Below are 15,569 nucleotides of genomic sequence, written 5' to 3'. Positions count from 1 at the left end.
ATTCCCCACATGGGTACAATGTGTGAAGCCCTTTCCTGGTGTCCCTTCCATGATATTGCTGGAATATTGATAAAAGTGGCGTAAAATCTTTCTTACTAATTCATTGTATTTTTTGCATGTGACAGTTGGTGTAAGTGTTCACAAATGTAGACAGACCATCTGTTTCCCGTCTGCTTTCTGTTCCCGGAGCAGAACTCCAAAAAAAAAAATTTCTTGACGAAACTTGCTTATAATAATATCAGTCTAGTGGTTACCTAATGCCTCTTGATGATTTGGGTTTTTTATTTTTTAAATTTTTTGTTTTTGTTTCATGGCAACAAGTTGAACTTTGACTTAAAATAAGGGTCGTGTTAATTTCTGGAGCAGAATATTTCTTCATGAAAATTGCTATACAGATCAGGGTGCTGTTGTACAAAGCGATCTTAGCGCTAAGGTTGTCATTACTCCCATACCTTAACCGGCTTACAACAGTCGTAGCGCTGAGGTTGTTTTGTACAACAGCACCCAGTCTAGTAGTGAACTGGTGCCTTTTGATGATTTGAGATATTGAAAAATACTGAACTGCTTTATATATTTCTTCATTGAACTCAAGGTATCCAATGGCAAGAACCAAAAGTGGGATATAAGTAACTCCATTTCTGAATTGCACAGATCGGGGAGATATGTCATATCTTGATGACTCTTGTTTCAATTGATGTATGTTTTGACCGAAGGGCTGCCCATATTTATCCACTTATTTTGCAAGCTAGCTTGAGTGTCTCTTTCATCACAGGTCCAGAGTGGCCCTGTCATCAAAAGTGCCACAGTGCTCATGCAAAGTTGTGTCCCTTGGATTTTCCAGTGTCACTGATAGGCATTCAAATCCCAGATTTTCCCTGAGTTTGATTCTTCGTTTGTCAGTACCATCACCACCCGTGAAGATCCGTGTTTGAAAGGGTCTTCAGCAACCCATACTTGTCATGAGAGGCGACTAACAGGATCGGGTGTGTGGCGTTAAACAACAACAAACAAACAGCAAATGTGGTAAATGTCAAAGACCTGTATGGTTTCTGTCATACTGTGATGACTGAAGAACACTTCAAAGCAGCGATGAACCCAACTCCCTTTTTCTTTCATCAACATGGTTGACCTATAAATTTAGGGGTAGGAGACCCCCAATAATTCATTTCAAGGGTCCTACAGGAAATATGAAGGTCCTGTAAAGTAATGAAATCATGTAGTGTAGTAATGGTAGTGTAAGATTTGATGATTACTTTAATTACAGGACGTTTATCAAGAATTTGGTATGATGAATATATTATGTGTGTCCCTCGAGATGCAATATTTATTTATTTTTCCGGCATCCATCTTGTGCGTCCTGGACCTGTAAAACTCTGTAACAATACACCCAGGATATGGCTTAGATTCACTCCATTTCCTCCTGCTTGCAGCACTGACCTGGCCTTTGACCTGATGGGCTATGTGATGATTCTACTCAATGATGTCTTTACAGCTGTCTATAATATTTACGTCAAGAAAAAACTGGATTCAAAGGTAGAGTATGTTTGTTACACTGGTGTCCATATTTGACTTGTGGTTGGGTGTTTTGTGCTGAGTAGTATATGCTATTTTGTAACAGTCAGTTTCTCCAATGTAGGAGCCAAACAGACAAGCAGTCAGGCTGCCTCGAGCCAAGTGATACATATTGCATCAGACAAGCAGGCAGGCAGCTAACTTAGGCCGGGTTATTGCAAAAGTTAAAAAAAAAATTATTATTTTTTAACAGTCAGGACAGCCTCAAAACAGGATTCAACATATGGGTAGACGTAGCAATAATTAAATTTTCGTTGTGTTCATTGAAATTCCTGCATTCTGGTTAGCTGAATTGGTCACGTGTTATTGCGGTCATTTGCCAATGAATGTAAAAATTAAGCCTAGTCCAATGAGGTGGACTACTGTTGTTACTACGGAATGTCGGGGAATCCCAATATTACAGTCGAGGGAAATCCCTTCTGCTCAAGAGTCTGGCCATGCACAGGTCATTTAGCGAAATTCATGCATATTCATTGTCCAAACAACCCTTTGAGACTTAAGGATGAGAAGGAATGAAACAGCAAATATGCAGGCTCGCTTGCCTGTTTTTCCCCGCTCACCTGATTCATGTCACACCACAGTATGTATTCTACACCTGGAATGTTTATCAATGTCATCATTTTTGTCTGCTTTGATATATACAATTGTTTTTCGTTAAACTATCGTGCATTGTGTAGTAAGTTTGTTGTGTATCGTGTATTGTGTAGTCAGGAGTAAGTTTGTGGGGTATCATGTATTGTGTAGTCAGGAGTAAGTTTGTGGGGTATCGTGTATTGTGTAGTCAGGAGTAAGTTTGTGGGGTATCGTGTATTGTGTAGTCAGGAGTAAGTTTGTGGGGTATCGTGTATTGTGTAGTTAGGAGTAAGTTTGTGGGGTATCGTGCATTGTGTAGTCAGGAGTAAATTTGTGGCGTATCGTGTATTGTGTAGTCAGGAGTAAATTTGTGGTGTATCGTGTATTGTGTAGTCAGGAGTAAGTTTGTGGCGTATCGTGTATTGTGTAGTCAGGAGTAAATTTGTGGCGTATCGTGTATTGTGTAGTCAGGAGTAAGTTTGTGGGGTATCATGTATTGTGTAGTCAGGAGTAAGTTTGTGGGGTATCGTGTATTGTGTAGTCAGGAGTAAGTTTGTGGGGTATCGTGTATTGTGTAGTCAGGAGTAAGTTTGTGGGGTATCGTGTATTGTGTAGTTAGGAGTAAGTTTGTGGGGTATCGTGCATTGTGTAGTCAGGAGTAAATTTGTGGCGTATCGTGTATTGTGTAGTCAGGAGTAAGTTTGTGGGGTATCGTGTATTGTGTAGTCAGGAGTAAGTTTGTGGGGTATCGTGTATTGTGTAGTCAGGAGTAAATTTGTGGGGTATCGTGTATTGTGTAGTCAGGAGTAAATTTGTGGCGTATCGTGTATTGTGTAGTCAGGAGTAAATTTGTGGCGTATCGTGTATTGTGTAGTCAGGAGTAAGTTTGTGGGGTATCATGTATTGTGTAGTTAGGAGTAAGTTTGTGGGGTATCGTGTATTGTGTAGTCAGGAGTAAGTTTGTGGGGTATCATGTATTGTGTAGTCAGGAGTAAGTTTGTGGGGTATCGGTGTATTGTGTAGTCAGGAGTAAGTTTGTGGGGTATCGTGTATTGTGTAGTAGGAGTAAGTTTGTGGGGTATCGTGCATTGTGTAGTCAGGAGTAAATTTGTGGGGTATCGTGTATTGTGTAGTCAGGAGTAAGTTTGTGGGGTATTGTGTATTGTGTAGTCAGGAGTAAGTTTGTGGCGTATCGTGTATTGTGTAGTCAGGAGTAAATTTGTGGTGTATCGTGAATTGTGTAGTCAGGAGTAAGTTTGTGGGGTATCGTGTATTGTGTAGTCAGGAGTAAGTTTGTGGGGTATCGTGTATTGTGTTGTCAGGAGTAAATTTGTGGGGTATCATGTATTGTGTAGTCAGGAGTAAATTTGTGGCGTATCGTGTATTGTGTAGTCAGGAGTAAATTTATGGCGTATCGTGTATTGTGTAGTCAGGAGTAAGTTTGTGGGTATCGTGCATTGTGTAGTCAGGAGTAAGTTTGTGGGGTATCATGTATTGTGTAGTTAGGAGTAAGTTTGTGGGGTATCATGTATTGTGTAGTTAGGAGTAAGTTTGTGGGGTATCGTGTATTGTGTAGTCAGGAGTAAGTTTGTGGGGTATCATGTATTGTGTAGTCAGGAGTAAGTTTGTGGGGTATCGTGCATTGTGTAGTCAGGAGTAAGTTTGTGGGGTATCTTGTATTGTGTAGTTAGGAGTAAGTTTGTGGAGTATCGTTTATTGTGTAGTCAGGAGTAAGTTTGTGGGGTATCGTGTATTGTGTAGTCAGGAGTAAGTTTGTGGGGTATTGTGAATTGTGTAGTCAGGAGTAAGTTTGTGGGGTATCGTGTATTGTGTAGAAAGCTTGTGGTGTATCGTGTATTGTGTAGTCACGAGTAAGTTTTTGTGGGTATTGTGTATTGTGTAGTCAGGAGTAAGTTTGTAGGGTATCGTGTATTGTGTAGTCAGGAGTAAGTTTGTAGGGTATCGTGTATTGTGTAGTCAGGAGTAAGTTTGTGGGGTATCATGAATTGTGTAGTCAGGAGTAAGTTTGTGGGGTATCGTGTATTGTGTAGTCAGGAGTAAGTTTGTGGGGTATCGTGTATTGTGTAGTAGGAGTAAGTTTGTGGAGTATTGTGCATTGTGTAGTCAGGAGTAAATTTGTGGTGTATCGTGTATTGTGTAGTCAGGAGTAAGTTTGTGGGGTATCGTGTATTGTGTAGTCAGGAGTAAGTTTGTGGGGTATCGTGTATTGTGTAGTCAGGAGTAAACTTGTGGGGTATCATGTATTGTGTAGTTAGGAGTAAATTTGTGGCGTATCGTGTATTGTGTAGTCAGGAGTAAATTTATGGCGTATCGTGTATTGTGTAGTCAGGAGTAAGTTTGTGGGTATCGTGCATTGTGTAGTCAGGAGTACGTTTGTGGGTATCGTGCATTGTGTAGTCAGGAGTAAGTTTGTGGGGTATCATGTATTGTGTAGTCAGGAGTAAGTTTGTGGGGTATCGTGTATTGTGTAGTCAGGAGTAAGTTTGTGGCGTATCGTGCATTGTGTAGTTAGGAGTAAGTTTGTGGGGTATCATGTATTGTGTAGTCAGGAGTAAGTTTGTGGGGTATCATGTATTGTGTAGTCAGGAGTAAGTTTGTGGGGTATCGTGCATTGTGTTGTCAGGAGTAAGTTTGTGGGGTATCTTGTATTGTGTAGTTAGGAGTAAGTTTGTGGGGTATCGTTTATTGTGTAGCCAGGAGTAAGTTTGTGGGGTATCGTGTATTGTGTAGTCAGGAGTAAGTTTGTGGGGTATTGTGTATTGTGTAGTCAGGAGTAAGTTTGTGAGGTATCGTGTATTGCGTAGAAAGCTTGTGGTGTATCGTGTATTGTGTAGTCACGAGTAAGTTTTTGTGGGTATCGTGTATTGTGTAGTCAGGAGTAAATTTGTGGCGTATCGTGTATTGTGTAGTCAGGAGTAAATTTGTGGTGTATCGTGTATTGTGTAGTCAGGAGTAAGTTTGTGGCGTATCGTGTATTGTGTAGTCAGGAGTAAATTTGTGGCGTATCGTGTATTGTGTAGTCAGGAGTAAGTTTGTGGGGTATCATGTATTGTGTAGTCAGGAGTAAGTTTGTGGGGTATCGTGTATTGTGTAGTCAGGAGTAAGTTTGTGGGGTATCGTGTATTGTGTAGTCAGGAGTAAGTTTGTGGGGTATCGTGTATTGTGTAGTCAGGAGTAAATTTGTGGGGTATCGTGTATTGTGTAGTCAGGAGTAAGTTTGTGGGGTATTGTGTATTGTGTAGTCAGGAGTAAGTTTGTGGCGTATCGTGTATTGTGTAGTCAGGAGTAAATTTGTGGTGTATCGTGAATTGTGTAGTCAGGAGTAAGTTTGTGGGGTATCGTGTATTGTGTAGTCAGGAGTAAGTTTGTGGGGTATCGTGTATTGTGTTGTCAGGAGTAAATTTGTGGGGTATCATGTATTGTGTAGTCAGGAGTAAATTTGTGGCGTATCGTGTATTGTGTAGTCAGGAGTAAATTTATGGCGTATCGTGTATTGTGTAGTCAGGAGTAAGTTTGTGGGTATCGTGCATTGTGTAGTCAGGAGTAAGTTTGTGGGGTATCATGTATTGTGTAGTTAGGAGTAAGTTTGTGGGGTATCATGTATTGTGTAGTTAGGAGTAAGTTTGTGGGGTATCGTGTATTGTGTAGTCAGGAGTAAGTTTGTGGGGTATCATGTATTGTGTAGTCAGGAGTAAGTTTGTGGGGTATCGTGCATTGTGTAGTCAGGAGTAAGTTTGTGGGGTATCTTGTATTGTGTAGTTAGGAGTAAGTTTGTGGAGTATCGTTTATTGTGTAGTCAGGAGTAAGTTTGTGGGGTATCGTGTATTGTGTAGTCAGGAGTAAGTTTGTGGGGTATTGTGTATTGTGTAGTCAGGAGTAAGTTTGTGGGGTATCGTGTATTGTGTAGAAAGCTTGTGGTGTATCGTGTATTGTGTAGTCACGAGTAAGTTTTTGTGGGTATTGTGTATTGTGTAGTCAGGAGTAAGTTTGTAGGGTATCGTGTATTGTGTAGTCAGGAGTAAGTTTGTAGGGTATCGTGTATTGTGTAGTCAGGAGTAAGTTTGTGGGGTATCATGAATTGTGTAGTCAGGAGTAAGTTTGTGGGGTATCGTGTATTGTGTAGTCAGGAGTAAGTTTGTGGGGTATCGTGTATTGTGTAGTAGGAGTAAGTTTGTGGAGTATTGTGCATTGTGTAGTCAGGAGTAAATTTGTGGTGTATCGTGTATTGTGTAGTCAGGAGTAAGTTTGTGGGGTATCGTGTATTGTGTAGTCAGGAGTAAGTTTGTGGGGTATCGTGTATTGTGTAGTCAGGAGTAAACTTGTGGGGTATCATGTATTGTGTAGTTAGGAGTAAATTTGTGGCGTATCGTGTATTGTGTAGTCAGGAGTAAATTTATGGCGTATCGTGTATTGTGTAGTCAGGAGTAAGTTTGTGGGTATCGTGCATTGTGTAGTCAGGAGTACGTTTGTGGGTATCGTGCATTGTGTAGTCAGGAGTAAGTTTGTGGGGTATCATGTATTGTGTAGTCAGGAGTAAGTTTGTGGGGTATCGTGTATTGTGTAGTCAGGAGTAAGTTTGTGGCGTATCGTGCATTGTGTAGTTAGGAGTAAGTTTGTGGGGTATCATGTATTGTGTAGTCAGGAGTAAGTTTGTGGGGTATCATGTATTGTGTAGTCAGGAGTAAGTTTGTGGGGTATCGTGCATTGTGTTGTCAGGAGTAAGTTTGTGGGGTATCTTGTATTGTGTAGTTAGGAGTAAGTTTGTGGGGTATCGTTTATTGTGTAGCCAGGAGTAAGTTTGTGGGGTATCGTGTATTGTGTAGTCAGGAGTAAGTTTGTGGGGTATTGTGTATTGTGTAGTCAGGAGTAAGTTTGTGAGGTATCGTGTATTGCGTAGAAAGCTTGTGGTGTATCGTGTATTGTGTAGTCACGAGTAAGTTTTTGTGGGTATCGTGTATTGTGTAGTCAGGAGTAAATTTGTGGCGTATCGTGTATTGTGTAGTCAGGAGTAAATTTGTGGTGTATCGTGTATTGTGTAGTCAGGAGTAAGTTTGTGGCGTATCGTGTATTGTGTAGTCAGGAGTAAATTTGTGGCGTATCGTGTATTGTGTAGTCAGGAGTAAGTTTGTGGGGTATCATGTATTGTGTAGTCAGGAGTAAGTTTGTGGGGTATCGTGTATTGTGTAGTCAGGAGTAAGTTTGTGGGGTATCGTGTATTGTGTAGTCAGGAGTAAGTTTGTGGGGTATCGTGTATTGTGTAGTTAGGAGTAAGTTTGTGGGGTATCGTGCATTGTGTAGTCAGGAGTAAATTTGTGGCGTATCGTGTATTGTGTAGTCAGGAGTAAGTTTGTGGGGTATCGTGTATTGTGTAGTCAGGAGTAAGTTTGTGGGGTATCGTGTATTGTGTAGTCAGGAGTAAATTTGTGGGGTATCGTGTATTGTGTAGTCAGGAGTAAATTTGTGGCGTATCGTGTATTGTGTAGTCAGGAGTAAATTTGTGGCGTATCGTGTATTGTGTAGTCAGGAGTAAGTTTGTGGGGTATCATGTATTGTGTAGTTAGGAGTAAGTTTGTGGGGTATCGTGTATTGTGTAGTCAGGAGTAAGTTTGTGGGGTATCATGTATTGTGTAGTCAGGAGTAAGTTTGTGGGGTATCGTGTATTGTGTAGTCAGGAGTAAGTTTGTGGGGTATCGTGTATTGTGTAGTAGGAGTAAGTTTGTGGGGTATCGTGCATTGTGTAGTCAGGAGTAAATTTGTGGGGTATCGTGTATTGTGTAGTCAGGAGTAAGTTTGTGGGGTATTGTGTATTGTGTAGTCAGGAGTAAGTTTGTGGCGTATCGTGTATTGTGTAGTCAGGAGTAAATTTGTGGTGTATCGTGAATTGTGTAGTCAGGAGTAAGTTTGTGGGGTATCGTGTATTGTGTAGTCAGGAGTAAGTTTGTGGGGTATCGTGTATTGTGTTGTCAGGAGTAAATTTGTGGGGTATCATGTATTGTGTAGTCAGGAGTAAATTTGTGGCGTATCGTGTATTGTGTAGTCAGGAGTAAATTTATGGCGTATCGTGTATTGTGTAGTCAGGAGTAAGTTTGTGGGTATCGTGCATTGTGTAGTCAGGAGTAAGTTTGTGGGGTATCATGTATTGTGTAGTTAGGAGTAAGTTTGTGGGGTATCATGTATTGTGTAGTTAGGAGTAAGTTTGTGGGGTATCGTGTATTGTGTAGTCAGGAGTAAGTTTGTGGGGTATCATGTATTGTGTAGTCAGGAGTAAGTTTGTGGGGTATCGTGCATTGTGTAGTCAGGAGTAAGTTTGTGGGGTATCTTGTATTGTGTAGTTAGGAGTAAGTTTGTGGAGTATCGTTTATTGTGTAGTCAGGAGTAAGTTTGTGGGGTATCGTGTATTGTGTAGTCAGGAGTAAGTTTGTGGGGTATTGTGTATTGTGTAGTCAGGAGTAAGTTTGTGGGGTATCGTGTATTGTGTAGAAAGCTTGTGGTGTATCGTGTATTGTGTAGTCACGAGTAAGTTTTTGTGGGTATTGTGTATTGTGTAGTCAGGAGTAAGTTTGTAGGGTATCGTGTATTGTGTAGTCAGGAGTAAGTTTGTAGGGTATCGTGTATTGTGTAGTCAGGAGTAAGTTTGTGGGGTATCATGAATTGTGTAGTCAGGAGTAAGTTTGTGGGGTATCGTGTATTGTGTAGTCAGGAGTAAGTTTGTGGGGTATCGTGTATTGTGTAGTAGGAGTAAGTTTGTGGAGTATCGTGCATTGTGTAGTCAGGAGTAAATTTGTGGTGTATCGTGTATCGTGTAGTCAGGAGTAAGTTTGTGGGGTATCGTGTATTGTGTAGTCAGGAGTAAGTTTGTGGGGTATCGTGTATTGTGTAGTCAGGAGTAAACTTGTGGGGTATCATGTATTGTGTAGTTAGGAGTAAATTTGTGGCGTATCGTGTATTGTGTAGTCAGGAGTAAATTTATGGCGTATCGTGTATTGTGTAGTCAGGAGTAAGTTTGTGGGTATCGTGCATTGTGTAGTCAGGAGTACGTTTGTGGGTATCGTGCATTGTGTAGTCAGGAGTAAGTTTGTGGGGTATCGTGTATTGTGTAGTCAGGAGTAAGTTTGTGGGGTATCGTGTATTGTGTAGTCAGGAGTAAGTTTGTGGGGTATCGTGCATTGTGTAGTTAGGAGTAAGTTTGTGGGGTATCATGTATTGTGTAGTCAGGAGTAAGTTTGTGGGGTATCGTGTATTGTGTAGTCAGGAGTAAGTTTGTGGGGTATCGTGCATTGTGTTGTCAGGAGTAAGTTTGTGGGGTATCTTGTATTGTGTAGTTAGGAGTAAGTTTGTGGGGTATCGTTTATTGTGTAGCCAGGAGTAAGTTTGTGGGGTATCGTGTATTGTGTAGTCAGGAGTAAGTTTGTGGGGTATTGTGTATTGTGTAGTCAGGAGTAAGTTTGTGGGGTATCGTGTATTGTGTAGAAAGCTTGTGGTGTATCGTGTATTGTGTAGTCACGAGTAAGTTTTTGTGGGTATCGTGTATTGTGTAGTCAGGAGTAAATTTGTGGCGTATCGTGTATTGTGTAGTCAGGAGTAAATTTGTGGTGTATCGTGTATTGTGTAGTCAGGAGTAAGTTTGTGGCGTATCGTGTATTGTGTAGTCAGGAGTAAATTTGTGGCGTATCGTGTATTGTGTAGTCAGGAGTAAGTTTGTGGGGTATCATGTATTGTGTAGTCAGGAGTTAGTTTGTGGGGTATCGTGTATTGTGTAGTCAGGAGTAAGTTTGTGGGGTATCGTGTATTGTGTAGTCAGGAGTAAGTTTGTGGGGTATCGTGTATTGTGTAGTTAGGAGTAAGTTTGTGGGGTATCGTGCATTGTGTAGTCAGGAGTAAATTTGTGGCGTATCGTGTATTGTGTAGTCAGGAGTAAGTTTGTGGGGTATCGTGTATTGTGTAGTCAGGAGTAAGTTTGTGGGGTATCGTGTATTGTGTAGTCAGGAGTAAATTTGTGGGGTATCGTGTATTGTGTAGTCAGGAGTAAATTTGTGGCGTATCGTGTATTGTGTAGTGAGGAGTAAATTTGTGGCGTATCGTGTATTGTGTAGTCAGGAGTAAGTTTGTGGGGTATCATGTATTGTGTAGTTAGGAGTAAGTTTGTGGGGTATCGTGTATTGTGTAGTCAGGAGTAAGTTTGTGGGGTATCATGTATTGTGTAGTCAGGAGTAAGTTTGTGGGGTATCGTGTATTGTGTAGTCAGGAGTAAGTTTGTGGGGTATCGTGTATTGTGTAGTAGGAGTAAGTTTGTGGGGTATCGTGCATTGTGTAGTCAGGAGTAAATTTGTGGGGTATCGTGTATTGTGTAGTCAGGAGTAAGTTTGTGGGGTATTGTGTATTGTGTAGTCAGGAGTAAGTTTGTGGCGTATCGTGTATTGTGTAGTCAGGAGTAAATTTGTGGTGTATCGTGAATTGTGTAGTCAGGAGTAAGTTTGTGGGGTATCGTGTATTGTGTAGTCAGGAGTAAGTTTGTGGGGTATCGTGTATTGTGTTGTCAGGAGTAAATTTGTGGGGTATCATGTATTGTGTAGTCAGGGGTAAATTTGTGGCGTATCGTGTATTGTGTAGTCAGGAGTAAATTTATGGCGTATCGTGTATTGTGTAGTCAGGAGTAAGTTTGTGGGTATCGTGCATTGTGTAGTCAGGAGTAAGTTTGTGGGGTATCATGTATTGTGTAGTTAGGAGTAAGTTTGTGGGGTATCATGTATTGTGTAGTTAGGAGTAAGTTTGTGGGGTATCGTGTATTGTGTAGTCAGGAGTAAGTTTGTGGGGTATCATGTATTGTGTAGTCAGGAGTAAGTTTGTGGGGTATCGTGCATTGTGTAGTCAGGAGTAAGTTTGTGGGGTATCTTGTATTGTGTAGTTAGGAGTAAGTTTGTGGAGTATCGTTTATTGTGTAGTCAGGAGTAAGTTTGTGGGGTATCGTGTATTGTGTAGTCAGGAGTAAGTTTGTGGGGTATTGTGTATTGTGTAGTCAGGAGTAAGTTTGTGGGGTATCGTGTATTGTGTAGAAAGCTTGTGGTGTATCGTGTATTGTGTAGTCACGAGTAAGTTTTTGTGGGTATTGTGTATTGTGTAGTCAGGAGTAAGTTTGTAGGGTATCGTGTATTGTGTAGTCAGGAGTAAGTTTGTAGGGTATCGTGTATTGTGTAGTCAGGAGTAAGTTTGTGGGGTATCATGAATTGTGTAGTCAGGAGTAAGTTTGTGGGGTATCGTGTATTGTGTAGTCAGGAGTAAGTTTGTGGGGTATCGTGTATTGTGTAGTAGGAGTAAGTTTGTGGAGTATCGTGCATTGTGTAGTCAGGAGTAAATTTGTGGTGTATCGTGTATTGTGTAGTCAGGAGTAAGTTTGTGGGGTATCGTGTATTGTGTAGTCAGGAGTAAGTTTGTGGGGTATCGTGTATTGTGTAGTCAGGAGTAAACTTGTGGGGTATCATGTATTGTGTAGTTAGGAGTAAATTTGTGGCGTATCGTGTATTGTGTAGTCAGGAGTAAATTTATGGCGTATCGTGTATTGTGTAGTCAGGAGTAAGTTTGTGGGTATCGTGCATTGTGTAGTCAGGAGTACGTTTGTGGGTATCGTGCATTGTGTAGTCAGGAGTAAGTTTGTGGGGTATCATGTATTGTGTAGTCAGGAGTAAGTTTGTGGGGTATCGTGTATTGTGTAGTCAGGAGTAAGTTTGTGGCGTATCGTGCATTGTGTAGTTAGGAGTAAGTTTGTGGGGTATCATGTATTGTGTAGTCAGGAGTAAGTTTGTGGGGTATCATGTATTGTGTAGTCAGGAGTAAGTTTGTGGGGTATCGTGCATTGTGTTGTCAGGAGTAAGTTTGTGGGGTATCTTGTATTGTGTAGTTAGGAGTAAGTTTGTGGGGTATCGTTTATTGTGTAGCCAGGAGTAAGTTTGTGGGGTATCGTGTATTGTGTAGTCAGGAGTAAGTTTGTGGGGTATTGTGTATTGTGTAGTCAGGAGTAAGTTTGTGGGGTATCGTGTATTGTGTAGAAAGCTTGTGGTGTATCGTGTATTGTGTAGTCACGAGTAAGTTTTTGTGGGTATCGTGTATTGTGTAGTCAGGAGTAAGTTTGTGGGGTATTGTGTATTGTATAGTCAGGAGTAAGTTTGTGGGGTATCGTGTATTGTGTAGTCAGGAGTAAGTTTGTGGGGTATTGTGTATTGTGTAGTCAGGAGTAAGTTTGTGGGCATCTTGCATTTTGTAGTCAGGAGTAAGTTTGTAGGGTATCGTGTATTGTGTAGTCAGGAGTAAGTTTGTAGGGTATCGTGTATTGTGTAGTCAGGAGTACGTTTGTGGGTATCGTGTATTGTGTAGTCAGGAGTAAGTTTGTGGCGTATCATGTATTGTGTAGTCAGGAGTAAGTTTGTGGGGTATCGTGTATTGTGTATTCAGGAGTAAGTTTGTGGGGTATCGTGTATTGTGTAGTCAGGAGTACGTTTGTGGGGTATCATGTATTGTGTAGTCAGGAGTAAGTTTGTGGCGTATCGTAAGGCCAGGTGTAAATCTGGTCATTGTGTTTGAATGTGACTAATCGCTAATTATTTTTTTTCCAGGAACTGGGTAAATATGGTGTGCTATACTACAACTCACTCTTCATGGTTTTTCCTGCATTATTATTAGCTGAGTATAATGGAGAAATTGAGAAGGTTGGTTGATTTTTATGTGCAATTATTTCTAATTTTTTACTTATCCTGCATTACTCGTTAATGCATTCACTGCTTACCTTACAACAACAAAAAGAAAGCGAAATGGCGATGGTCTTGGGTGAAGAAATAAAGTTGTTTCACATTCCACTCCCTTGCTTTTATATGGACTATCGCCGCTGTCATGTGACCTTGATGACAAGTCACCTTCCTCACATCACTGCCTGTCGGGCTACAGCAAGGAGGTATCTCAGCAGAGCCCTTTAAATTGGATAATTTTAGACCTTCAGCTTCGGATATAATTCTAAATTTTATCTGCGATGGGTGATGTGTTCTCTTCATATTACTTTCACTAAGTTGTGTATTTTTTGGGGTTATTTAGGCATAAAAAGGCTTTGTCTTTTTTTCCCTCCACATGCTCGTTGTTTCCCGCCATTTTGCATTTGTGTAACAATTGTTTGCCTTGCAAGGGTAGTCAAATTGTTTACAATTCTCAGCTACGTATGTATAATTTATTCATGTGTTTTTAAATAGTAGTAGCTTTGGCGTCACATAGAGTTTATGTGTATCAATATTTGTATACACTTTCAACTCGTAAAAAAATCTGCCGATAGAATATTGTTTAATTCTATGGCAATCTTCCAACTCTGTCTCATCAACAATTCTCTATTTTGCATAACTTATGCCAGCGCGTTGTACTTATTGTCGTGGAAAGAAATCTTCCAAGGAGCCTCATCCACATTGTTTGGCAAGTACGCAAGCAAGTGGCGAGGAAGATGTCACAATCGCTAGAGGATAGAGACGAACATTCTTCTGTCATTGGTGGGTAATATACCTTCTATCATTGTGACTGCAGACGTTCATCCTCCGCCGATATCAACAGTACCGGAGGCTATTGTGAGTATCGCACGTTCCTAATTTTCAGGCACCTAGGACAACCAGTACTACGATGCCAGTCCTGCTTCGCCAGCGCATGCATCACAGACACCTTTTTGGGGGGTAAGCAAAGGCGCAAGCCATGATCCAGTCATCACTGATCAGCATTGCGTCTATAGGCCTGCGCTGAGTACAGCGCCTGCCTACCACCCAAGCGCCTCTACAATTACTTCAACCCCAGGGCTTACAGCGTACCCTGTTACGCAGGCGACGCATGATCCGCTTAGCACTGTTCCAACACCTTATCCAGTGCAGCAGATGTACGCTCAGGCACAATGATTTCAGATGTTCCAGAACACTGATTGGATGCAAAACTTTATGCAGTCCATGTGTCAGCAGTCTATGCACACCTGTAACCTGCGCCTACACCTTTCCCCTATGTTCCAGGCGCCTGCGTCAGCTACAACTATGGCACAAGTGTAAGGGCCTACACCGGCGCCTAACATATACCAAACGCTTGATGTGCGTTCTAGTACAGCGCATGTATCGCTGGGCAGCGCTAGTATGCCAGCTACGTGGACATAGGCACATGTCTCCTTATCACCAGGCGGGTCATCAAAGTCTTCTGATAGAGGAGGCGCTACGCCTTGGAGCAGAAGCCGATCGTCGTCTAGGTGAGTGCGTGAACATCACTCTGACTCGTTGGAGGATGGGGATTCCTCTGTGGAATGGAATACGCATCTCAGCTAAGCGCAAGTACCCGATTGGACCGTCTTATGTCAGTGGCGCCCTCCCCTGGTAACAGGGTGGATGAAAGGGACACCATATGGTCACATCCTACATCAATTCCCATGGATCTGATGTTGACAGACATGATTAGGTCATTGGATGAGGACTTCTCCCAGCTCACACTTGCTCCGTCATTTAAGCCACCCAAGTTTAGGAAGGATGATCTTCCTATCCATGCGTTTGCAGTCGCAGACCAAGCTCATAGTTTTGATGAGGACATACAAAGGATGATAGGCTCTTCAAGGCCAACGACGCTCAAGGTACCAGATACCAGATTTGCCTTCATAGATTAGGAAATCCGACGTGTACTGAAACCTTTGTCAGCACTCGTTGCTTTTCCGCCACCTATTCTTCTTCCCAAGGTGATACAAAAGATCAAGGAGACAAGGAATCTTGCTCTGACTTTGGTCGCGCCCTGGCGGCCGGCAAGAGGGTGGTTCGTCCAGCACAGAAGTCTAGCAGAAGATGACCCAACATTGGTCCAGCCTACTCATCCACCCTCACAGCATATTGCCTCACCCAAAGCTAAACAGGTTTTGTCTGCACGCTTGGTTCGTCTTGAAAAGGCGTTAAGTGCAAAGGGCTATTCGGCACGGGCAACTAAAGCAATAGTTTTTGCTCATCGTCTCTCTACCAGAGGATAATACGATGACAAGTAGGGATCGTTTGAGAGTTTTGCAAGGCACTTAACTCAGTGTTTGTGGTTCCGGAAAATCGCAAAATGACCAAGGTCCCAGAACTACTGGCCCTACTACGCTCATTCAGACTTGAGGATCAGAAGGCCAAGGTCCATCCCCCTGCTTCGGACTTGAATATGGTACTTCAAGCTTTGCGAGGACCCCCCTTCGAGCCCCTCTATGCATCCTCATTTTATGACCTCACCAAGAAAACAATTTTTCTTTTGGCATTAGCCACAGTGGCACAGGCTAAGCAAGCTACATGCAATTGACATCCCCAGTGTCCGTTTTGAGCATGGTATGCACAGAGCGGTACATCTCTGGTTGTGCTTGGAGTTTATAGCAAAAAATCAATTACCAGGCC

At 41.9% G+C, this 15,569-nt stretch overlaps 1 protein-coding gene across 4 annotated transcripts in view; it reads left to right on the top strand.

Annotated features, from left to right (window-relative positions):
• LOC124135638 (UDP-N-acetylglucosamine/UDP-glucose/GDP-mannose transporter-like) overlaps positions 1-15,569 on the top strand; it is an 85,877-nt gene that overhangs the window by 62,692 nt on the left and 7,616 nt on the right. For all 4 annotated transcript variants that reach the window (XM_046501065.2, XM_046501066.2, XM_048399695.1 and 1 more), the window contains 2 exons: positions 1,431-1,533; positions 12,774-12,866. In XM_046501065.2, coding sequence (XP_046357021.2) covers positions 1,431-1,533; positions 12,774-12,866 — 196 coding nt within the window. The remainder of the gene's footprint in view (positions 1-1,430; positions 1,534-12,773; positions 12,867-15,569) is intronic.

The sequence above is a fragment of the Haliotis rufescens genome, unplaced genomic scaffold (genome assembly GCF_023055435.1).
Source record: "Haliotis rufescens isolate VD_foot unplaced genomic scaffold, xgHalRufe1.0.p SCAF_2, whole genome shotgun sequence".
In the NCBI taxonomy this organism is placed as follows: Eukaryota; Metazoa; Mollusca; class Gastropoda; order Lepetellida; family Haliotidae; genus Haliotis; species Haliotis rufescens.
The sequence above is the reverse complement of the archived record's forward strand: the minus strand, read 5'-3'. Positions and strand labels throughout refer to the sequence as shown.